The 25,561-nt window shown below is 39.1% G+C and overlaps 2 protein-coding genes and 1 pseudogene across 6 annotated transcripts in view; 1 reads left to right on the plus strand and 2 right to left on the minus strand.

Moving 5' to 3' along the window:
* alpha-Cat (catenin alpha) overlaps positions 1-17,166 on the minus strand; it is a 52,759-nt gene extending 35,593 nt beyond the window's left edge. The window contains exons 1-2 of one of the 2 annotated variants that reach the window (XR_011442748.1): positions 16,930-17,166; positions 15,027-15,403 (exon numbers count right to left, since the gene is read on the minus strand). Coding sequence is in view for 1 of the 2 variants with exons in the window: in XM_043214156.2 (XP_043070091.1) it covers positions 15,027-15,403; positions 16,930-17,083 (531 nt within the window). In the remaining variant the exon portion in view is untranslated. The remainder of the gene's footprint in view (positions 1-15,026; positions 15,404-16,929) is intronic. The other variant, XM_043214156.2, reaches the window with a different exon arrangement.
* LOC108131906 (uncharacterized) lies at positions 5,596-10,909 on the plus strand. Of its 4 annotated transcripts, none has more exons than XM_043214157.2 (5): positions 5,596-5,833; positions 5,911-5,976; positions 7,557-7,705; positions 7,771-7,962; positions 8,996-10,909. In XM_043214157.2, exons 1-5 carry the CDS (start codon positions 5,773-5,775, stop codon positions 9,140-9,142), a joined length of 615 nt encoding a protein of 204 aa, XP_043070092.1. In that variant the 5' UTR covers positions 5,596-5,772; the 3' UTR covers positions 9,143-10,909. The 4 variants fall into 4 exon arrangements, with proteins under 4 accessions (XP_043070092.1, XP_017106536.2, XP_043070093.1 ...); XM_017251047.3 differs by having other exon boundaries at positions 5,596-5,829; XM_043214158.2 differs by having other exon boundaries at positions 5,596-5,811.
* Positions 17,167-20,678: 3,512 nt separating the features above from the next.
* On the minus strand, positions 20,679-25,203 carry LOC138926311 (uncharacterized; annotated as a pseudogene).
* Positions 25,204-25,561: the final 358 nt, after the last annotated feature.

The following is a 25,561-nucleotide window of genomic DNA, read 5'->3' on the forward strand; positions in this document are numbered from 1 at the left end:
GCATAGGCAAAGCCAAAATACAAAAACAATTTTTCGTTTTTTCCTACTCTCTTCGTTCGTTGCCTCCGTTGCCGTGTTAAGCAACAACAATTGTATAGTCTGTCATTTTTTTGTACTAATACAAAGGCATTTTGTTTTTGTATTATCGAAAACTTTTCACTGCAAAAAATCATTTTTCGGTTGATATCTCAGACAGAATGGTCGATATCGGAGCTATGAATTTCTTTTTTTTTTTTTTTTCGTAAAATTTTTTATTCCCCAATGACATGCAGCATATACGACCAGAACTACAAATGGATCTTTGCGATTTGCAATGTGATATTAGTTTAAAAATAAATACACCAACCGGAATCGAATTTTGGAAGAAAGTCGATTATCATAAATATCCATTGTTGCATAATGAAATCTTACAAATAAACTCAATGTTTGGCAGTACCTACATTTGCAAAAGCGCCTTTCAACTTAAAAACTTATAAAAATTAAAAACAGATCTCGACTAACGAATTCTCATTTAGAAGCATTGTTAAAATTATTATTTACTAATTTAAATATAAATATGTATAAATAATATGTTGAGTAATATTGACATAAAAATGTAAATATTAATTTTGATTTTTTTTTGTATTTATTTTTCTCTTATTTTTTCTTTTTTATATTTTGTTTTTAGATTTAATTTCATTTATATTTTTTTTTCATTGAAAATTGTACTATAATTTTTTTCAGTATACCGACATGACTTGAAAAAAAATGTCTCGCTCCAATGTATTGGTGATTTTTTGCATTAGTATTGGAGTTTGCTCTGCCGTATGCTGAGCTAGTAGAGGCAGTGGTGTTATTTCCGCTTTTTTCCCGTCAGATCTGGGTTTTTTTGAAGCGTGATTGCGGGAAAAATATGAAAACAGCGGGCAGCGGGAATTCTGGCTTTTTGAGCAAATTTACGCAGCTTTTTTTTTTTTGTTTACTTTTTGATGCATTCTCTGTTAAAAAAATTTTAAAAATCAAAAAGAAACAAATCTCTCCAATCCTTGAGTATTTTGGTACTCCTAATATAGATAAAATTTAACGACTGTACAACGACATAACCATGGTAGAGTGGGAAAATGTCGATGATACTGTTAAGTTCTGGGCTGAAGTTCTTAAATATCGGGATTCTGGCGGAAACTGCCGTTTTCAGGAATTGGCTTCAGTTGCTCTGCAAATGCAGTTTTGCCTTGGTCGAATGCCGACGTCGAGCGGGTGTTCAGCCAAGTACATTTAATAAAAACGAAAATTCGAAATAACATGAGCGTTGAAACGTTAAACGCTATACTGAGTATAAGGTCCATATTTTAATTTGTATCTTAAAATTATAAATTAATTTACTTAAAATTTAAGGTACGGGCTGCGTCGACACAATATGTGCTGTTTTAACTATAATGTACCACCCAGCTGCCTATCTACAATTGAAGACAAGAAATTTTATCCAACTGATGATGATGATAATATTGACGACATCTTAAATATAACATTGATCTTAATTTTTGTACATTATTGTTTTTTTTTGGTTTCTTTGTAATGATATCCGTTAGAGAATTACCCATATATTTTATGTTAAGTGGAACTGAGGTCTTATTAGTGAATAACATGCAGTACATTGCCTTATAAAAATCAGTTTTTTTCTTAACTTTTTTTCTCTGGTATTCCGCTTTTTTTAGCTTTTTTTTTCGTTGATCCAGCTTTTTTTGCTCAGAAAAAAGTGACACCACTGAGTAGAGGTGCAAAAACATCGCTGTATGGAGACATCGATGTTTTTCGATGTTTTTCCCAAAAAATCGATGAAACATCGATGTTTTTAAAAATTAAAAAAATATTTTTTAAATAAGTTAAATAGATAAATAGACATACGGTTGTAATAAAATTTTAAAATTTAAAATTCAAATTTTTAAATTTTTAAAATTTTTAAATTTAAAATTTAAAATTTAAAATTTAAAATTTAAAATTTACGTACCTCTTCTTTGCTTGTTCTCTTGATAGTGACGGCACAAAAACATCGATGGTCAAAAAAAAAAATCGATGTTTTGGAAAATTCAAAAAACATCGATGCATCGATGTTTTCATCGATGTTTTTTGCACCTCTATGAACTATGGCACCCCTGGTCTATATACTAACTGGTTGTGTGAAGAGGTCTCGAATACTAGAGCTGGGATACTATCGATGGTCGAAGCATTCGATAGTTTCGATGTTTTCAAAGCAAAAATTCGATAGTATCGATAGTATAGTCATATTTACTTTATTTTTTTTTGGGCACTACCAAAACTACCTACCAAATTTGGGCAGATTTCCGCGACCAAACCTCGTGTTTTATTGAAATTTCAGTGATGTGAAAAATGCCTAGCACCATCGATAGTGTCAAAAAACTATCGATGGCGGCTCAGAAAGGAAACAATTCGATATATCGATAGTGCCATCGATAGTATCCCAGCTCTATCGAATACCAAATTGCTTTAATCTTGGATAACACTTTGACATTTCGTCATATTTTAATACATTGCCTTCAATTACTAATGATTTTAATTTTGGTTCCAGTTTTTCCGAATTGACAACTTTCGGGAGCACAAAAACACGCTCAATGATTTCGTTTTGTAATTTTGTGGCTTTATTAGTAATGGTTCTGGAATACCAATAGCCTCATTCAAACTCCGACTTAAAACCGCTCTCAAATGAAGGAATCAGCTCAGCCAGGACTCTGGTCTCAAATTTTCGGTTGGCTCGTCAACTTTTTTTGTTAGGAACATCATTATACCCTTAGCAGAGGGTATTATAATTATGTCCAAAAGTGTGCAACGCAGTGATCTCCGACCCTATCTTGTGGCATTACGTTTTAAATATGATTTTTGGCATATGACCACCACGGCTGGCTCGGATGTATTGCAAACCAACAAATTTTGAACAGTTGATCCGAACTACCAAATTTCATAACGATCGACGACTATATCTTATAGATGTCATATAACTGAACGATCAAAAAAGGTATTTGGTAAAAATACCAACTGTGGTATTTCTAAAGATAGAAGCTTGCGACTTTTTTTAGATTTCGTATTGTAATAAATTGGTTTTCTTATAATATTCTCATGAGGGTCGGCCAACTATAACCGATGTTTGCGATACATATGTATCCGTTTTTAACTCCAAGGGTATATCAACTTCGGGTCCACCTGATAGGACGGATAGGGCACTCAATACATTGATGGGATTTGAATGCATTAGTATTAGTAACGAATATCAGAAAGTAGGCTGCGAGCATGACGTTTCGTATTTTTATGTGTGTAATGTGTGTGGGCAGAGCGCGGGCAAAGAAATTTGCTATGCCCCTGAAATAGGGCCCTGCCGACCACTGCTCGAAAAACACCAAAGTTATGGCTTTTCCTGTTAATTAGTTATATGAAAGCTACAGGATATAGTTGGCCAAGTTGGCCATATTGCGTGTAAGGGAAAGATGGGGGTGTAAAAAGTTTAAAATCGATAACTTTAAGGGGTTTATAGAATATATGATCCACATTTTTTTTTAGTTTATTCTAATCTATATGTATATTTATATACATATAAATCAAATTCAAATTTTAAACTGAATCCGTTAAATATTTTCGGATCTATACATTAATTTGTATGATCATGTCAGAGTGCCTCAAAGGGAGCCGGATAAATTTGACCGCGTTTTTTTTTAAAACAGCGTTTCTCGTTTGTCGGTGATCTCAGATTTTTTCGATGTATTTCTTAGGTAATAAACGAAGGAATATATTTTCAATGTGTTACCTTTTTTCCAAAATTTAATGACAAAATGTCAGAAAAAAACGAAATGTTTTTGAAGTTGATCCATTTTTATTAAATGGGAATTTGTTGAAATCTTTTGTTCATCACCTGGATTTATGTATTCTCTAAAAGAATTATTCACATTTTTTGATTTAGGATCAACAGCTGCTGAAGTTGAATTTTAAAATATTTTTACATAACCGACATGCTATTATCATCTTAAAAGTAACTTCTACTTAAGTAAATAATTATTGTCTTAAAAAATTCTATTAGTAAGAAAATTTAAAAAATGAAGCTCTTTTTGGGTCGAGCAACTGTATATAACCCGTTAAAACTAAAATATTAGTTCGCATAGAACCCCTGTTGTATGTGTGCCGCGTATAAATACAACGATCAATCGAAGCGCAGACCAACCTTTTTTATGGTGCTTCTTTCAGAGACGGTAAAACAGAAAACATTCAATGAGATTATGACCGTAAGATGAGCCTAAGAAAGAGAGTAAGATGCTCTCTAAGGCCTGAAACATTGGGCCAAGAAACCCGTGAGCGTGGCCAAACTAAAATTTTTTAAAGTTCTTGAAATAATTCATCTTGTAAAAACCCTGTCTTGTAATATAGACGAAATGTAACGTCATAATGCACTTCTTATTTATTTTTTCAATAAAAATACTGAATAAAAATGGTCTGAATTTTATGCCAAGTATTACGAATTGTATATGCGCCATTTTGCGCATTTTAATACAATTTTTCTCAGCCGCACGCGCACGCCACGCCACCGGCACTCGACTCGGACCCGGGTCGCATGTAGGGATGTGAAAAATGTTTCAAAATATCAATATATCGATATTTTTTGAAAAAAAAAAGTATATATATATTTATATCGTGATAATTTTATTTACGTGATATATCGAATATCGCAAATTTTTTTTCATAAACATATTTTTGATATCCACTAATTGGTAACACTGAGTTAAAGCAAGAGAGGAAATATACGAAAATAAGCGCGAAGGATTTGAATAGTAAAACTAGCTGCCCAGCCCGGCTTCGCCCGGGTACTGTTTCGATTTAGGGTCCTTAATAGTATTTTAGCGTTAGTAGTATTTTTTTTCTCAAGGCTGACCCGGCGAACTTCGCACCGCCTTAGCGTAGCTTTGATGCACAACTTTATTTTGTATAGCTAACCTATCTTATGTATGAGTACCTATTCAATTTGAACTGGAATCTACAATATCCTGCATTTATCCTAAAATGAATCCTTATTTCCCCCCTCTCGCCATACTTGAGGACATTACTAATTTTTATTAAATAAAAAACAACATATATATTTCATAATAGTGTTTATTTCATACGGTTCAATTTTACTTATTTTTTTACAAATCGCTATTAAAAAACTTTGCAAACTTAGAAAGCAACTAATAGCCTCTATAGCCTTCACTGCTTCTCTCTATACTAATGCTTTTTTTAAACGTTTAAAGCTGAATGGCATGTCGTTCGGTAACATAGGAATGCGTGGGATTAAAACATTTTCGCCTTTATACTTCCCTTCCAAAATTTGGATTCGATGACGTTGTTCAATAATATCTTCACCGCAAGCCGGGTGCCATTACACAGACGTTACTGGTTTATGTTCCGTAACATAATAATTAGGGTTGTTGATAATATATCGAAATATCAATGTATCGATATTTTTTCTAAAATTGATATATTTATATCGTAATATTTTTTTTGCCAAAATATCGAAATATCGATGTTGGTTTTTGATATTTTTGGATATTTTTTCCTTGGTCACTCTTAATTTGAAAGCAACGCGGTTTCAACTTCCGTACCAAGAATCGTATGTGAAAAGTGAAAAAAACTCAATATGAATGTAAAATCAAATTATACAAATCAAATTATACGGCACAGCTAAGTGCACGCATTGCGATAAAGTTATAAAGACTAGTGGAAATACTTCGAATCTGTAGTCGCACCTGCGAAACAAGAATGCAGAAATTTTCGCAAAATGCACGCAAAAGAAGGAATGTATGTTGGCATATGTGTGTATGTGCGTCTATATATAAATGAAACATACCAGTTAAAACTGAAGTTTAACATGTGGTTTACATTTGTTTTAATTTGTAGCTGTCATCGAACTTGAAAAAGTACTGACAATAAGCGAATCTTTTAAGAATGCTGCAGCCTTTAAAGGTAAGTTCCTTTAAGGGGGGACATCTGAGTAACAGGCCAAAAAAAAGCGGGTTTTCTCGAATTTTTTTTGGCCAAATCAAAAAAGCTAATCGAAAATTTGTAAATGGGGTTTTATTATATTATATTTAAACTACACAAAAAAAATTTTTTTTAATAAATCGAAAACAAAATGGCGGCCCTGCAGCCATTATTCGTAGGCCCTATTTTTTTAAAGGGGGTCCATGGCCGAACACCTAACGTCCTTAATTTTTGATCTAGAACAAAAAATCAAGTATTGTTAGTTTCTTTATCTCAACGGCTATCGACACAGGTAGGATTTTTTCGATATATTGATTTTTTCCAAAATGGCAAGTGGTTGAACAAAATTTTCCATTTTCACTAACAAAAAACGTCACAAAATTGTTGATAAAAAAAAAAGTAAGCAAAATAAAAAAAAAATCCTACGTATGTCGATAGACATAGGTATTCTGAGTATACTGTCAAAATTTTAGATCGATAGGTTAAGAGTTGTTCGAGTTAGGTGTTCGGCCAACCCAAAAAAAGTGGTTTCGAGAAAAACGCGTTTAAAGTTTTAAGTACTGTGGGATATACCTGTGAGGCATCGCCGCAGAATGGAAAATTTCGGCACTTAGACACTTTTGCGGGACTCTATCTTTTGATATGTCATTTTTAAAACCCTAAAGAATTTTTTAAGCGAAAAAAAAAAATTTCGATTTTTTCAAAATTCTACTCAGATGTCCCCCCTTAAGGGGTTATATACCTTTTTGAGCGAAAAAATTGAGGGAACTTTGGATTTTTATTTCGTCTGTGTAGCAATTATTTTATGACACTGAAGTTATTTTTTATTGAAAGTACATGTTTTTATTGAAACAATAAGCGTTTGTTCTTAAAAAAATATACACAATTTACAAAGTTATGGCAATTCTCTCGGAACCCTTTTTTTTATAGCGGCTTGCGGTGACCACGATAGCAGTCCAGCCGGTCAACCAAAATCCAAAAACCACAAATTTTTTATTAGTATAATATTATATCCAGTTCGTGAACGATTAGTTTCAAGAATATTTGGTTTTTCCTGCATACAGTAAACATTTTTCCAAAAAATTGATGTTTTCAGTTCTAAAAATTTTATTAAAAAATTTTTATCTGCGAAATAAAAATGGACGCAAAAAAACTGAATCGTTCACGAACTCGGCACAATCATTACGAATAATTAAAAAAAAAATTGAAGAAGATCGATCAAATAGTTTTTGTGTAATCGTGGTCACGGCGAAAGCACTTTTGGAAAAACACGACTTTGAGATAATCGCATTCAAAGTTGCTTGACGCTGTCCGCAGCCGTGACGAACCGCGCCTCAAAACGCTGTTTTCCTATCGAACTATTATTCGGATCTCCATAAAACTTTGGGAAAATATTCTCTACTACTCTAAGATATACTTTAGGATTCAGCAAAAAAAAATTTTTCGTTTTTTTTAAGAAAAAAAAGGTATATAACCCCTTAAAACCGCTTGTCCTTTAGGCAATAAAACGAAAAAAAACGAGTGGCGTTCATTCCTTTAATTTACTTTAATTTTCTTTTTAGAAAATGGATATAAGACCAAGGAAATCAATGAAGCATTAGTTTACATGATTTGTAAGGACAACATGCCAGTACGATGTGTTGAAAAAGAGGGCCTCAGAGGACTTCTTAAAAAGTGTGTGCCGCACTTTAAAATCCCTTGCAGATTCACGGCAAGTATTAAAAAAATTAAATTTTTTTATTAGACCTTCATAAGTATAAACATATTCTTTTTTAGATAACAATGATTGAAGAAAAATACAACCAGTGCGTTGGGGCTGTGTTACAAATGCTTAGCAACGTTAATGACGTTGCGTTTACCTGCGACGGCGTTACCATACCCAACTCAACTCGCTCGTTCCTGACCATCACGGGGTATTTCATCGAAAAAGAGTCGCTGAATTCAATTTGCCTTGCATCGTCAAGAATGGTATGTTGAAATAGAATATTTTGTATTGTCAATTGTGTGTCGTTTTTGTCTGGTGCTCTGTCGATATGTCACTTTTTTTTAATTATTAAGCAATACTCTTAAATCGTAATATTTTCCGATCCAATTTAGTCGCATACTAGTGATTATTTAACCAGTTTGTGGCAAGAGGCGTGCGCCGAATTCAACATAGACAAATTGAAGTGGACAACTCTAACGACAGACAGCGCAAGCAACATGAAGTGCGCTGCCAAACTGTTTCTGGGGGCAAACAAACATGTGCCGTGTTTCGCCCACATGATAAACCTTGTTGTTGACGAAACAATTAAGGAAATATGTTCATTTTCCACAATCGTGGACAAAATAAAAAGGGTGGTCATGCATTTTAAGCATAGGTCGGCTATGATGGACCAACTACGGAAGGCCCAAACGGATGAGGGAACTCCCGAGGGAAAAACAAGGACCCTTATACAAAATGTGGACACTAAGTGGAACTCATGCCTGGATATGATGGAGTCGTTTTTAGGCTTAGTGAACAAGGTGGCACTTATATTGCTGCAAAAATCGGAACGTGTCAAAGGACTCCCCGAAATGCTCAATGTGGCAGAACTAACAATATGTAGAGACGTATGTAGTCTCCTTCACTGCTAGCAAACCAAAATTAAAAATTTGCAAATGGAAACAAACGAAGGCAAACGAGCCAAGGAGGCGCTCATCAGAATTTCAGAACGGAGGTTTCAGGCGTTACAAAACAATCCTATTTTGGTTAAATCCACCTTTTTAGACCCTAGGTTTAAAAAAATGTATTTGGCGCCTTTAGCGGTAAAGGATGCCGTTGTTGAAATCACAAATGAAATTAATCATTTTACTGTTGAGGGAAGGGTATGTCATGAAGATACAATTCTATTTACTTGAATAACTAATTGACTAATCAGTAAAACCCATAGGTTTATTATTATAACATTTAAAATTTTGCTAATTATAATTTAAACACATACTTGAATATATAGTAAATAAATTATTTAAATTTTTTCAGGTTTCCGATGTTACAAAACCGGATGAATGTTTGGATGATTTTATGAGCTCGCACAATCACTCAATCCAAAAAGAGTTAAGCAGTGTGTCAGAGCACATTAAGGAGCTGAAATTGTACTTCAGCTTGCCTCAAGCTGAAATCCCATAAAGCGACCATGCCAGGCCTTTATAAGGTGGCCCTTAAATGTTTAATAACCCCGGGTAGCTCGGTGCCGTCGGAGCGGCTGGCATCGGCTATCAAATATGTTGTGTGCGACGCGAGGAGCAGGATGACGGACACACACATAACCCAACGCGTGTTTTTAAAATCACTAAATTCTAAACATTGGATTTAATTTTTTTATGCCATAAAATATAAGTTAAGTTTATATATATATAAGTTTTTAAGTTAAGTTTATATATTTTTTGATAAAAAAAATATCATCGATACGATATTTTTGTAAATATTTGACAACCCTAATAATAATAATAATTATAATTACTGATGCGATTTTTAATTGCAGATTATGAGGTGGTAAGCCGGGCAATTCCAGCGAATTTAAAAATTCTGTTGGCTAATTGACACCTTCATCTTCATTAGTAATGGAACCAAATGATTTGTTATTCTTCAATTCGCCAGTTATTTTCTCTTGAATCTGAAACTTCATTTCATTCACAAATTCATTTAATTTACAAATTCATTTCATTCATTAAACATTTTTTGCTGCGAATATAACACGTTCGCTTAACCTAACGTGATTTACGTAATTTTGAGCAATGTTTGGGAAAACCATCTTCATGAGTTCGGTCTTTGATTCACAAAAGTTACAAAAATTGGTAGGGAATGCAATCTATCCAGATGATGTGTCAACAGCAATAACACAGTGCGACAAAAAAAGAAAAGTTGGAGGAACTTTTGAAGAGACCTAGTAGGAATTGTTCATTAGGTCGAGTATAGTATAAAACCATGTTTGAAATTTTTCATACACCCTCAAATCTTGATTTATTTCGAAAAAACGGTTTTTCGAAAGTGTTTTGCTCTTAAAAATTCCTGAACGCGTAATTTTAGGCCGATTTTCAATTTTTTTACGTTTTTCAATAGTTAAATGTTGTAGCTTTTGAAAAAAAAAATACATCTTTAATTTATTTAAACAGAAAGGATACAAATTTTACAAAAGAAACTTACATTTATAATCTGACGCATCACAAGCTATGGGAGCTTAGTTGGGAAGTGTTAATGGCCATGCAAAATTTTTTCGATGGACAAAAATTGAGTTCAAGGGAGGATTGTGAAAATCGAATCGCCGAGTTTTTTGCCAGTAGGGACAAGGACTTCTTTAGGAGAGGCATATACAAGTTACCATCAAAATGACAGAAACTCATCGCAGGCAACGGTACATATAGCACTTAAATAGGACAATGCTAACTATGTTAAATGCGTGGTAGCTGACACGCGACGAAAAATCCTACGTGACAGACACGCATGTGACGCAAAAAGTTATTTTTTTTTAATTTTTTATAATGAATATAATAAATTTTACCTATGAATTTTTTCAGGATAAGCAAACATTGTACTATTCAATATTTTATTAAGTTAAGGTCCCATTATAAAATTTAATTATTGTAAAAAAATCAATAAATTAAATACATTTTATTACAGCCATTAAAAAAAATCCCTGCATTTTACAACAGCCTATTATGCTATTATGACAAATAATGCGGAGCTTCTTTAAAAAAATGTTCTGCGAAGAATAAATTTATCGCTTCACGTTGACCATTTTGGCAGAAACAGAAACAAGAATGAATTTGTTGCAGTAAAAAGTTTTCGGCACTTCAACAACAAAATTCATTCGGATTAGCACGATTGAGGAAAATAGGAAAATCACGAAAAATTGTTATTGTAATTGCCCTTTGCTTATGCTCGGACCAACTACGCTTATGGCGTGAGCAACGAACCTTATGGCGTGAGCAGTCTCACACAACTCCGTATAAATGAGCATTTGCAAAAACAAATGAGCAGCGAGAGAAATGGGATGAGCACTGCTCTACTTATTTCAATAAGAACTACAAAATCCTCCATAAAAAAATTGGTTTCTATGAATTATAGAAGCTTTGTATTCAATTTTCCCAACGTTTTGTGGTACAGAAGGCTGTTAGTGAAAAAATCATAGTGGACACATGTTTAAAATTTGAGTGTTTTCGTAGCAGTAAAAAAAAATGTGAGCAGAGCATTCACTGAGCGAAAGAAACGTAGTTCCTTGTTTCGTTTTTCGTTAATTCAAAAGTTCGAATGAGCACTAAAATAGTGTATTTTATTTTAAAGAAAGCTTTTCAAGCAACAGTTCTTCAACAAATGAAAAACTACGCTTCCCTATTCTGACCCAGTTCCAACCCAATTTCTGAGAAATTTTTCTCAGTGGAAAATTTTTGGTTTTTAATTTAAGCTGTCAAACGAGGCAAAATGGGAGCAAAAAAGTGAGCTTTTAAAAAAATTTGAAAGTGTCAGTTGCCGTCAGCGCTGTGGCAGAATTTCCGACCCTATGAACGCGTGGTATGGAAAATGGGAGTTTGCCATGTATTAAATTGTAGCTGCATACTTATGTTGCCTAATTAGATTTGCAGCCAAATATCAAGAAAATCTATCACATAGCGCTAAATCATGATTTAAGCAAAAAAAATATAAATCAAAAATGGTTATTCAAGATTTTTATTTTTCACTCAGAGAATAATGATTATTTTCTGATTTTTATTTGTATACATTTGTTTTGAGCTTTTTATTGGATTTTTTAAATAATTTTTTGTAGCTTTTCTCTTTATTCTTCCCGTCAAAAACATCTTTTTGGTCAAAAGTTGGCAGCACTGTGCATTAAACTCTAATTGATGGAAAAGTTTTGAAAACGATAACATGTACGAAATCCTCCCAGAGCTGTCCTATTTGCAAAGCAAAGCCAATAGAATTTAATAATCTTGCAAATATTACACAAGAATCCGGATCCAGATCAAATCACTTTATTACAGATCAAATCACTTTGAAATATGGTATTAGTCCTTTACACGGTTGGATCCGATTTTATGAATGCTGCTTACATATAGCACACAGAACTACTATAGGAGTAGAGGGTTTAAGCACCAAAAAAAAAATTGTAGCATACCGGAATGCTGAGATTCAGAAATTGTTACGCGAAAAATTGGGTTTTATTGTTGATAAACCTACAGCAGGTGGTGCTGGCACCACCAATAACGGTAACTCTGCACGTACTACACTTCAAAATGGAGATATCTTTGCAGATCTAAAAACTATTTTAATTACTCTATCTTACCAGCTACAAATCGATATCACAAAATATGAAAATTTATGTTCAATCACTGCACGTTTTCGTGTGTGATAGATATCCACTACCTTCTACTCTTTATAAGGTTTTAATTCATGCTGGAGAAATAGTAAGAAACTCTACCATGTATCCATGCTCCACTCTACCATGTATCCATAACTGATGTGATCAAAAATTCAGAACATTGATGCTTTTTGAGTTACAGAAGGATGATTTTCTATGGATTCTATTTTAATGAATTGGTCCGACCTATCAAATCGACTATTTCCTATATTGATATGATTTTAACGCATTATTGTTACCCTTCAGTACCAAAATTCCCTCCCGGACTTTTCCTGGCGACATGATCGAAAAACAAAAACAAATTGCATGGGCTTCGTTTACTCAAGTCCGAAACGAAACTTCTACCTGCTTTCGGTTTTCGACGATGATTCTCGAAGCTTCTACGTCATATTTTCGGTGCAGAGGCACGCGACAGAGAGACAATTAGAGAGATGTAGATGGAGGGAAGGGAGAGAACAAAAATCGGTGTCGAAAACCAAATGAATGGAAGCGACGTCAGAATACCCTTTTTAAAAAAGGTTTAGATATTTATATATATTCTTATCTAATCATATGGTATATTGAAATGTATTAATAATTTGCTTTAGGCAAAGCCAAAATGTTCATGTTTGAGTATTTGCTTTGTGCGATTCTAATTACAAGGCATTGCTTTGGTCGACTATACCCTGGCATCGCCAGAATTTTCGGTTGTCAATTTTCGGTTTCGTCTTGCCTCTCCCCTTCTCTTTGCATTTAATGTTCAAGTTGCATATGAACTACACGCGTTTGTTTGTTGCGTTTGAAGTTAAATTTTTTAAGAAAACATTTAAGTGACCTGGTGACAATAACTAATTCTGGTGAGAAGTGCATATAATAAACTTATTTATTAGCAAGGCCACCAGCACCGACGAGGCATTGGCAGCCTTAGATTTCGCCTTAGGCCGCGACATGAAGGAAGAATGTGTAAGTATAATATTTATAAATTAAATATAAAAAAATTTGTAATACCTATTAATTTTTGCAGACCACCGCAGTGACCAATATATTGAAGCGCGGACCCCTAACCAAATCGTTAAAAAATATTTTCGTCGAGGACCTGATCGTCCAGTACAATATTGACGGAGTTAGTGGAAAGAAGAGATTGAAGGCGTTTCCAAATTTTTATGGAGTTTTGATCGGTATGTATTTTAATTACAAATAATGTAAGCAATATCTAATGCCTATTTATTTTATTTACAGATAGTATATCTATGGTGGATCCGGGGAAATCGCCGGAAAAAGTTTTGGGGCACGCTTTGACGTGCATAAAAAATAATAATAATAAAAAACAAAAAAAAATAAATAATAATTAGTAATTTGTAAAATAATAATAATTTGTAATTATAATAATAATAAAAGTAATAATAAAAATAACAATAATTTTTAATTTTTTTGAATTCTTTTTTTTTTTAATGGAAACGGGTGGGGGGCGGGGGTGAAATTCCTAACAGATTCCTCAGAGTATACCCCAGGGATTCCTTGGGGTATTTCCTCAAAGATTCCTCAGAGAATACCCCAGGGATTTCTTGGGGTATTTCCTCAAAGATTCCTCAGGATATACCCCAGGGATTCCCTGGGGTATTTAGTTCGAAATGCTCTTCGAATTACTGCAGAAATCCTGCAGTATTCCTTGAGGTGTTCGAATTCCTCGATGCGAGGAACTCTTCTATGGAAATTCTTTGATGGTTGGTATGAAATATACCCCAAGGATTCCTAGGGTGGCAATTTCTTTTCCCTAAGGTTTCCTTGAGTAATCCTTTAGGAATGGTCCTTTAGGGTAGTAACGAATAGCAGAAAGTAGACTGTGAGCATGACGGTCCGGGCAGAGAAATTTCCTATGCCCTCGGGATACAGCCGTGCCGACCACTGCTTTAAGGATGTAGTCTCATGTATGAGGTTGAAAAAATCGATTTTTTTCACATTTTTCGAAAGTACTGTTTATAAAGAATGTACTGGTAAAGTTTCAAATAAAAATATCAAATAATGACAGAGATACAGCCCATAATACATGGGAGAGCGCGCCTACACCGAAAAGTATAAGTTTTTCGGTAGCGTCTAAACTTTAAACGCGTTTTTCTCGGAACGACATTTTTGTGTGCGGCGCAGGTGATTCACAAAATTCTATGGTACCGATCTAGCTGAAATTTGGATATGTTGTTCTAAAAAGTAACACCTCTGTCCCGTACTAGAATCATTTATTTTTAATGATTAGTTTTTTTTATCATTAATTTAAGATACATTTTTTTTGTGAGTTCGCCATTTTGTTGTTTATTGATGAAAATATTTTATTCTAGTACGGGATAGAGCCATAAGCTTACAAAACAAGATTCTATTCTAATTTTTTGTTTCGGATGACTCTAGCAGTCGAAATTACCTGCGCCAGGGATCTACCTTTTTTTTTATATGCATACTTTGGCATGCTATAAAGTGTATTAAACTACACAAGAATAAATTAAACAAAATATTTTCAAATAATTTATGATGCCTATAAAAACATTATTTGAAAATTGAAACGATCGCATTATTTTTTATTAAAAAAATTTTTTTTTGAAATAACCTCTAATAAGTAGACCGGAAAATGAGACTACATCCTCAAAGCCATCAAAAAAATGAAATAATTTACAAATTGAATAGCCTTACCCTCATATTATCCATAAGCTCGTCCTGACTGGATGCATTTTTTAATTTATTTAAATCATCTTCAACAATATGCAGGGATTTTAAAAGTAGATGAACGTCTACCATGTCAGCTAAAATTAAAAGGCGAGTTACAGCTGAGAGCAAATTTCTGGCAGCTCGCACCATATTTCCTCGTTTTAAGGAACTGCACGGATCTTCCGAAAATTCTCTGGCTGCAATGCTCATGGCATCTCCAGTTTTCTTAACTTCGTCCACGGCCGTAAGCATTTCTTGTGTTATGTCGGGGTTCTCATAGGCGATCTGTTCCCCTTTTTGAATAAAATTTTCCGTAGCTTTTTCAACAGCAGCAACTAAAGCACTGGCTCGTTTTGATTTTCCTAAGTAAACAAATATCTAGTTTTAATTTAATTAAAACTTAAAACTTAAATTAATTTTATGAGGAATATATTAGAAATAATAATTGTAACTTACCTACTGAAACTTAAGAAATAAAAAAAGGCAATTTAAGTAATAATAACGAATGCAAAATTAGGTCTAACTTACATATATAAGGTTTGTTTTAAATAACGTTTAATTTTCTTTCAAATAATTTAAAGGGAAGTTAATTAATAAAGGGTATAAATTAGTTTTGCAAACAAATCTTCAGCCTGTTCAAAACAATATGACATTAAATTTTATTTAAGCAATAAATAAAAAGGAAATCCAATTTTAATTGGTCACATAACCCGTATTAATTTTTAAAAACAAATGTAATCTTACACAAGTAATCTTAAAATAAAAACAAGAAAGGAAAGCTAACTTCGGGCGGAGCCGAAGTTGATATACCCTTGCAGTTAAAACCGGATATATGTATATTGCAAACATCGGATATAGTTGGCCGATTTTTATGATTAAATCATAATAAAACCAATAAACTACAATAAAAAATCTAAAAAAAGTCCCAAGCTCCTATCTTTAAAAACACGAAAGTTGGGTCATTTCCGATCGTTCAGTTATATGGCAGCTATAAGATATAGTCGGCCGATCCTTATGAAATTTGGCATGTCGTAATGTTTTGCCAAAGATAGCTCTCGTGTCAAATGTGAACTGTCTTACTCTAATAACACCAAAGTTATACCATTTCCGATCAATCAGTTATATGGTAGCTATAGGATATAGTCGGCCGATCCGAGCCGTTCCGACTTATATACTGCGTGCAAAGGAAAGAAGGATGTGTGCAAAGTTTCAAGACGATAGCTTTAAAACTGAGAGACTAGTTCGCGTAGAAACAGACAGACGGACATGCTCATATCAACTCAGGAGGTGATCCTGATCAAGAATATATATACTTTATAGGGTCGGAGATGTCTTCTTCACTGCGTTGCACACTTTTGGACAAAATTATAATACCCTTGAAGAGGGTATAAAAAATGAAACTTAAAAATATAATATGCCTGATGAACAGGAGTTATTTTGACAAAAGTATACCGATGTACATAGGTACAATTTATCCAAGGCTTTTTTTTAATTCGATGTTTTCAATCAGAATAAAAACAACTTTGTGTCAATAATAAATAATAGTGATATAAGAAAAATAAACCTTTTTTCGTTTTTCAAACTAGGATTTTATTCACATCTACATATACATAGATATGTATATATAGTTAAAAATATTTTGGATGAAAAAAAAAACAATTTTATTTAACAAAATAATTTTTTATTTGTTTGTCTGAAATTACCTACATATGTATGTATGTATGTATGTACAGATACATACATATGTATGTATCTATTCATAATTATTTTGCACTTATTTTTATTGTATTAGGTATCATATCAAATTCAAATGGTAAATGCAAAACAAAAGAGAAATAAAATAAACATATCAAATATTAATAGACCAATATTGGAACATGAGCTTTACCCTTCTTTTTTTTGCTAGGTCCCTTCGTATTTACAAGAGTTGTCACTTGCAAAACCAGCGGTTCTAATGTTTTTTCAACCGACATGGTACGAATTTCCAAATTTTTTGGGTCCCATTTAAGAGCTATCTGTCCAAAATCCGTTAGAGTCCCCATTTTTCTGAATATAGTATATATACGTATGTACACTTATTCGCGGAACGACGACGCCTCTTTTAGTGATGACAATTTTTTTTTATATAGTAAATGGAAAATTGTCAAGGTGGCGCCAATCTTGAAACATCAACGATAGGAACTAGAGAAATAAACGATTTTGTTGACCTGAGTATTTTCTATGTGCGTTTCAAAGTAAACAGGACTTTGTTAGGTGTCGATAGTGTCTTCAAACGATAGCTAGAGAAGCCATGGCGGTACTAGAGATGGCACATCGGGGCGAATTGATTGGACCCGAGAAAGAAGCCAGGACGAACCGGGTGGGATCTAACCGCTATGACTGCAAGGAAAGCAGGGATTAAGGAGAAAAAAAAATGTGGGACACGTGGGAAAAATGCAATTCAAATTTCTCAATTTTTTACGGAGCTCTGATGTAAGTACGAGAAAAAAAGTGAAAACGGAGTGAAAACGTAGAATACCAAAATGTGAGAGTGCAGATTGGTTGAAGGGGGAGTTAAAGAAAGGCCGATGATGTTTCCCAGGATCCATGTTATGGACGAATGAGGGAAGCCTTCACTGGGTGAAGGATGAAGAACACCCAATACGTGGTGTTCTCTCGCCAGCAGTGTTTTTTTTTTTTTTTTTTTTGTGAATTGATGGAGTAACGTAGTAACATTTTTACATGTGCTTGTTTGAATCTATTTATTTATTTATTTTTGTTTTGGTTCATAAATTGAATTAGTTTATAGATAATTAATTTTTTGTGAGACTGTCTTTCGGGTTTTTTCCGGTGTTTCCATCCCTGCAGATGTTAACACGTGCTAGCCGGCAAAGTGGAAAAATCCCGATAGAAAAATAGGCAGACCCTTACAAATGGCGCCTAATCGAAAAAATTACCTGGTAGGATCGAAGGATTCTCGGAAGCTGGACCCGTGACAGGAGTGTAGAATCCAGATCACGCGCTGCCCTTCCAACGAGACTGAATCTGCAAAGAAAAGTCCTTTGATTACATCGTTGTTTTTTTTTAAGTAAAGTACGTATCTGAATAGATCCCTTTGTGGTGTTTTGCGTTTAGTCCAGCGGCTCGAGGATGTTGGGCTACGTACGATAGATGTGATGAAGTATGTGTGTTCCGTCCGAGAGAAATTAGTGACTGTGAACAGAAAAGGGATAAATGAATGTTTTTTTTTTATAGAGTTAAGTAAAGTAAATCGGAAGAAGCAGCACAAAAGACGAGATGGGAAAAAATCTTACAGACCGGAGGAGTTGAGAAATGCGTTTTCACAACCACCCTTTAAAAGAAATCCAAAAAGCAGTTAAAAAAAAAGAATAGTAGACAATTAAGAAACCAAAAAAACAAGCAATAAATAGATAATAAAAAAGTTAAAAATTAAACTAAGATTATTTAGAAAGAAATGCCAATCATAGAGAAGCATAGGGTGGAGGCAGCGGGAAAAATAAGGAGTGTGAAGTTTTTGCGGAATCGGAGTGCAAAAATTATGAGTCCGGCAGTGACCAGATCGCAAGGCCAATAGGAAAACCAATCCATGGGCGGAATGGAGAAGGTATCGACCACAGGATATGTGGATGAGCGACAAAATGTGCATCAAGCCATGGCCTCCTCCATTGAAGCTGAAGTAGCAAGGGGCTACGAACAAGGAAGCAGTAGCAGAGGAGCGATGCCGAAGGGCCCGCCGGAGTTGCCGTCAGAGATTCGGTCGGCAGTAGATACGCCACTGCTTCAGGCGCAACAAACGTATGAATCGGGGAGATACTGCAAGTTCAATGCATTTAAGGAGCAAATGCAGGCCGACATGATGCTGTTAGAAAGGACATAACCGATTGTATGTTGTCTTGGAGGAAGGACTTCGAGAGCCAGTGGATGAGGCAGCAGCAGCAGCCGGCAGAGTTTCCGAATGGTAGTTCCAACAGCCGCCTCCATGTCAGCCGGCGGCAGAGTGTTCAGACCGACGATGGCAGGGGCCATCATCTGCACTACCAACCGGACAATATGCGGTGAGACAGGTGGTCCCGTTGCCGGGAGACTATTCAAAGCCACCACCGAGTATATACGGCATGCAGGATCAGTCGAGGCCGCCGGAACGAGCCGCGTCCAGGAACGGCTGGGAAGCACGAGGTCATCAACAAGCCGGGCCAGCGTTGTCACAGGAACCAAGCCGAGTCGGTGAGACAAACTCGAGGATCAAGCCAGGTCCGAATGGATGTAGGACATCTCCGCAAATAGGGCTTGTTGTTTAGTGGCAGTCCCAGAAGCATGCCTGTCTCGGAGTTTTTGTTCCGACTGGAGCACCTGCAAAGGTCGTATCGAATTCCGTGGAGCGAGGTGCTAAGAGAGTTCCATAGGTTAGTGAAAGGTCCAGCCAGATAATGGTATTGGATGTACATACGTACCAACAAGAGGACGGACTGGCCATACCTGCGGTATGCACTCCAACAACAATTCCAAAGCCACCGGATACGAGGATATCCAAGATCGTGTATCCCATTCCTGTCACAAACCTGGAGCAGCTACACCATGAGCGTCACGATGCGGAGAGGATGCTAGCCATTCGATGGTCTAGGCGGTTAGCGGAGGGTGAGCAGCAAAGAGGATTCTGCCATCGTCCGAAGGTGGAAAAGCTGGAGGATCAGCAGGAGGACGAGAACGGCTGGCCCGAGGAGGGTGAAGTCGAAGCGCTACACCGGCAAGAGAAGTCGAGGGATAAGTCGACGCTGAATTGCTGGGACTGCAACGAGCGGGACATTTTGGGAGTGTGCATTTACGGTGCGCAACATATTTTGCTATAAGTGTGGCACTCCCGGAGTCATGTTGCCGAAATGTCCGATGTGTCAGTCGGGAAACGGGGGAAGAAGCATGTCTCGGGCCGAGGAGCCACGCTCCAACCCATTTGCATCACGGTAGAGGCCGATCCGCAGACTCTAGAAAATAAGGAAGTAATTAGTGTTAAGCTTATTAATCAAGTATTAGTAAATATAAATAGGCTGAGTCCAACGGTAGAAAGGTTGGATAAGAATCCAATTGGAGTGCGAGGAGCGGATTAATCCGCGGTGTTTCCAAGAAGACCCAGTAACTCCGAGAATCGAGCGTGCCCGGCGAAGGAACTGGCAGCGGAGGACCGAGAGACAGAGGATATGTACGGCAATTCGAGCCGCGGTGAGCTGCGATAACAGGCCATTTGCGATCGTTGAGTTAAAGGGAAACAGCATCGAAGGCCTGTTAGACAGTGGTGTGTCCGTCAGTCCCCTCGGTGAAGGATGCCTGGAGTTAATAGAGAGATTAGGATTGAGACAGGAAAAGACGCGAGGTTGTGGGAATCGAGTCGTTGGAGAACGTGGAAACCGAGTTGCACAGCAAAGGAGAACCAGAGCCTCACAACCTAACTAACGAGCAATAGGATCGTCTGAATAAGGTAAAGGAAGGCTTATTTACATATGAGCATCAAGAAACGAAAAAAAGAAGTCGGGGACGTCGTGGTTGAATTCGAAACGCATTCAGCTTTATTTGCTGCTTACAAGAGATTAAAACTTAACTAGAAAAAATAAGCGGACGATCGACGACGGCCGACGAGCAAGAGACAGTGCACAGAGGGGCGAGTGCGGATGCGCTCTTATGCACAGCTGAGCGGCACAACGGCCCTTCACCTAAACATCCCGCCACCCTTGCAATCACTCGGGTTGCAACAGCTCCCTCGTCGTTACGGCTGGTGACAGGCTCCGGACACGACCCATCCAAAAACTGTGCTCTGGGACAATGGCAGCCCGTCCTGGATCTTCAGGAAGCCCGGCTGCCTGTTCCGCGGGTACATATCCGCGCCCAGGACGACGGAGATCATCCGCCAATGCCACGCCTCGTACCGTCTCGCTCAACTCTCGGGACGGCGTACGAACGCGCACGTGAGGCTCAATCTTAAAGATGACTTCCAGCCGAACGCTATCATCGCAAAGAACGCTGTCTTTGACCCCACGGTGGCCGAACACACTTTTTCGTCACCCACGCTGGTAGTGGGCAGCCCGAAACTCGATCTTCTCCAGGAGAGTAGCCAGCTCTTCAAAAGTGTATTTCCGCGTGGCGCTGGACTTGTAGAACAAGGTCTTGAAGCTGTTGACGCCTGCTTCCCACAGCCCCCCCCATGTGGGGAGCTCCCGGGGGAATGAAATGCCAGAGAAGCTGCTGGTGACTTAGGCACCGGTCACAGCCCCTTTTAGGCTCTGGAGAAAATCGCGGAATAGTAGGGCAGCTGCCCCCACAAAGGTCTTCCCGTTGTCGGACTGCACTTGACGGGGGCTTCCTTTCCGGGACACGAACCCTGCGAAAGCTGCCAGAAATTTCTCGGTCGTAAGGTCCGACGTAGGCTCTAAATCAGTGGTCGGCACGGCCCTATCGCGAGGGCATAGGAAATTTCTCTGCCCGAGCTCTGTCACACACACACACAGTATAAATGTGTGAAACGTCAAGCTCACAGCCTACTTTCGGCTATTCGTTACTAACACTAATGCGTTAAAATCATATCAATGTATTGGGGTGCCGACCACTGCTCTAAATGGATGGCCTTAGGGGAGAAGCACATAAACACCAACACATAACCCTTTGTGATGAGACAGGCCCTCCCCGTATAGTTTTTTATCTCGAAAGGACCGGCATAGTCCACACCGGTGTACGTGAATGGGCGCGAGAAGGACGTCCGTTCCTTAGGTAGCTCTCCCATGAGTTGCGTCTGCAACTTCTTCTTGTGGATGACACATACTTTACAAGAATAGACGACGGACTTGACCAAATTCCTCACCCTTGGAATCCTGAATTTGGCCCGGATCAGACGGACCATCAGCTGATTGCCACCGTGCACGTGATGCGATGCGTAAATTGAACCAGGAGTCGAGACAGATGGCAGTCGTACGGAAGGATTATAGGGTGCCGTTCGTTGGATATTGGAGAAGCTCAGAGGTCGTGACCCGGCCGCAGGCTCTCATAAGGCCTTGCGAATCCACGAAGGGGTTCAGATTTTGAATCGGTCTGGATGCCGATACTGGACGCTTTTCGCTTAAGCAGCCCATCTCAGAGACGAAGTGTATGCGCTGAGTCACGGACACTAGAAGACGTTTAGCTGATGTAACTTCATTAGCTGTCAGGTGCTCTTCGAACGGGGATCGAATCTTCCGCACGCGCTGGATGAAGCGATAAACATAGGCAAGGACTCGTAATGCTTTGTTGAGTGTAGAAAAACGTTCAAGAACATCTTCGGGGGGCGCCTTCGCGACATGGACCTTGACTGCTCTCTTCTCGAGCTCAGTCACGGCGCAGCATTGCCTTGAGTGGGCCAAACGCTGCGAGGCCTTTGCAGCCAGTCAGGTTATCCGCAAGATCTTGGAGAGCTACGCCCCGGCTATCGAGATCCGCAGGGTTTTGCTCGGATCGGACATGTGCCCATTTCTGCACGTCGGTGAATTGGGTGACACGCTGGCTTCTGCAGCCACACGAGGACAATATTCGAGTCCGTCCAACAATGTAGGGCAGACGGGGCCCCTGGCATCTTTAGCAGAACGGCGGTGGCCACCTCAGACAATAACAAGGCACCGCACAGCTCTAGCCGAAAGAGCGACACCGTTTTAACTGGAGCCACTCGAGTCTTTGCAGTCAGCAGGTTCACTATTACCGTAGACCCAACCTCGACACGAACGTAAATTGCTGCGCCCCTTCTGCGAAGTGTCGCAGAACCCGTGGTGCTCGACCTTAAGATGTGGTCGGAACGCGACCCACCGAGGTACACGAATATGATCGAGCACCGAGTAATTCTTCAGAAAGTCAACCCATCGCTGACAGAAATCTTGAGGGAGGGCGTCGTCCCACCCTAGATCCAGAAGCCAAATGTCCTGCATAAACATTTTTGCCCGGACAAAGAAAGGAGGGAGCCAACCTGCTGGATCGCACAATTTGGCAATTTGGGAGAGGACTTGGCGCTTCGTGAAAAACGAGAAGGAAGTCAATTCTGGTTCATCTGTCGTCGCTTTCCACCGCTCGCCGAGCGTTTTGGTCGTGCTCTCTGTATCGATGTCGAGGAAATCAGCACGAAGGAGGTGGTCGCTCGGAATGTCGGCCAGGACCGCCTTGCTATTCGACATGCATTTCCATTTCGTTCAGACTGGTCCCGTTTGCGGACGGGCTCGAAGCATTGAACCCCACTCGCACCTTGCTCGTCGTGCTTTCGGGCTTAAAGACGGCATGATGTGGAAGATAGTAGGTAGCGGAATTGCTCGCGGGAGAGACCTTGGCCTAAGTCGATGTACTCCTGGATTACCGAGTCATAGCGGGCCTTAAGGGGCGGATCCCTCTTCAGGCGCTGCTCATTACGCAGGAACTGAGCAAGGGCAAAGGACCGCGAAGTCGCTAGCTCGGAACCCTTCTTCTCGGGGTCGCGTAAGGGGAGCGTCCCAACGTACTTGCCACACTCGTCTCTTCTCGTCGTCTGGACAAAATTTTGCTCGTAAACTGAATCCGATTCCGAACTTATCTGTATACGCACATCTTCCACCTCCCAGAATTTGGTGAGGAGCTGATCCAGTGAGTCACCGAGGCTGGGGGCCACTCGTGTGAAAAAAAACGGAAACGCTGCGGGAGAGCTGCGGGTTGGCTGGAGATAATGGGCCTGTCAGCACCCATCCAAAAATGGTCTCCTGACCGAGAAGCGACCCGCCGATGTTAGCCTTGAAATTACCGAGGAGAATGGACGGAAGAATGTCGGCTTCTATTAACACATCGACTTGGGAGCTCTCAAAGAAGTTGGTGTCCGCCAGGGGAATATCGGGCAGCCTTTTGAGACGATCTCGCGGAATCGGATATGATGGCAGATTTCCTGCCAACTGCGGAAGAACGTAAGCCGCACTCTCTAATTGTAGCTCGGGTCTAGATGGCGACCGAATGGAGAAATGGCACAATTTAGTAGACTGCGCGGAAATGGTCTGATTGAGGCCGGAAACTTGGGCTTGAATCGTCTTAAAGGGAGGCTTGACGAGGTTGAACAGTCGTTCCGTTATGAACGTCGCTTCGGAGCCTGAGTCTATCAGTGCTCGTGCCTGGACGGTGCACCCCAAATGGCACACGTTGATAAGGGCCGTGCCCAGTAGGACGGCTCCTGACCCGGAAGCGAAACACACCTGCACATTCGACTGATCATCTGAGCCGTTCGTGCTTCTGGCATTCTGTGCGGGTCGAGCCCTTGCTGCCGTAGGCGGACTTGGAGCGGTGTCGAACGGATTGCCGCGGTGCAGGAGGGTGTGGTGTCGGCTGAGACATGTGAAACAGGTATGGGCGCTCGTGCAGTCTCGTTGCTGGTGCCCTCGGGCATAACAGTTTAAGCATAACTGCATTCTCTTAATGTAGTCAGAGCGCCCATTTACGTCCATTTATAGGAAACGCGGACATAAGCGAATGGGGTGGTTCTCCCTCGAACAGAGATCGCAATCATTTTGGCCCGGAACCACTCGAGTCTCGTATAAATTGAGCCTCCGAGCAGAGGCAGTAGGAAGTCCCGACCTTGGCGGAAATTGCCCGGAGCCGCGACACCGGGCTCTTGAGAATTAGCCTGGATGTTGAAAAGGATCTTCAGCTGGCTATTGACCAATAGCCCCCGGTTCTCAAAGCGGAGTGTGAGGCTTTGCCACGCTGCGACAAACCCCTCATGGGTAAGCGGAGCCTTAGAAACAATGGCGTGTGCGTCACCACTTGTTTTGGACAGCAAGTGGAACAACTTCTCTACCGGGGTGAGCCGCGGGTTTTGGATGTAAATGGCCGTAAACAAGTCTCTAAAGGTGGGCCACCGATGATAATCACCCGCAAAGACCTCGGTATCCACTGGAGGTAACCGGCAGCCTGTAGACGCGGGCGTGTGGACATTGACGGAAGCCTGAGTGGACTGGGAGGCAATTTTCTCCCGAAGCTGGGCAATACACCTCGAATAGACGGAGTAACAGTAACTGAACTTAGATTCGAGCACTGTCGAGGTGGCCGCATTGTCGTCGGACACGGCTAGCTGATCTGAGCACCTCTCATAGCTCTTCTCCACCTTCTCCCACAGTGCCCGAATTTGGTCCCGGTGGACTTCGTACATGTATTGGGAGCCTGTTTCCGTTTCTGGGGCACCGAGTATTTGTGTTAGCCTCAAATTGGCTAATTCGATCTGTTATGGCAATGAACTTTTTCACTGCCACTTCGACCGCACTTTGAGCCATTTTCGCAACGGAACGAGTCTGTCTGACCGAGTCTTAAGGACCGGGGATTGTATTGGCGGATTCGTCACTCTTTGCCCTTGGAATGGCACTGGACGCCTTAAGCTTTAAAATAGGCGTCCGCGGAGAAGCGGATTGAGATCTGTCAAAAACGGATTGTTGGGATTGGACGCGGCACGGAAAATGGACAAGTACCGGAAAATTCGTGGTCGTTCGGGGAAAAAATTGATGACGGTCTAT

This window comes from Drosophila bipectinata, chromosome 3L (genome assembly GCF_030179905.1).
Source record: "Drosophila bipectinata strain 14024-0381.07 chromosome 3L, DbipHiC1v2, whole genome shotgun sequence".
Lineage (NCBI taxonomy): Eukaryota > Metazoa > Arthropoda > Insecta > Diptera > Drosophilidae > Drosophila > Drosophila bipectinata.

Excerpts from the sequence above, each read along its gene's own strand:
- LOC108131906 (XM_043214157.2), top strand. The coding sequence starts at position 5,773 with ATGCAGAAATTTTCGCAAAATGCACGCAAAAGAAGGAATGTATGTTGG. Across the intron at positions 5,977-7,556 it reads GAATGCTGCAGCCTTTAAAG|AAAATGGATATAAGACCAAG; the intron begins GTAAGTTCCTTT and ends TTTTCTTTTTAG. Across the intron at positions 7,706-7,770 it reads AAATCCCTTGCAGATTCACG|ATAACAATGATTGAAGAAAA; the intron begins GCAAGTATTAAA and ends ATTCTTTTTTAG.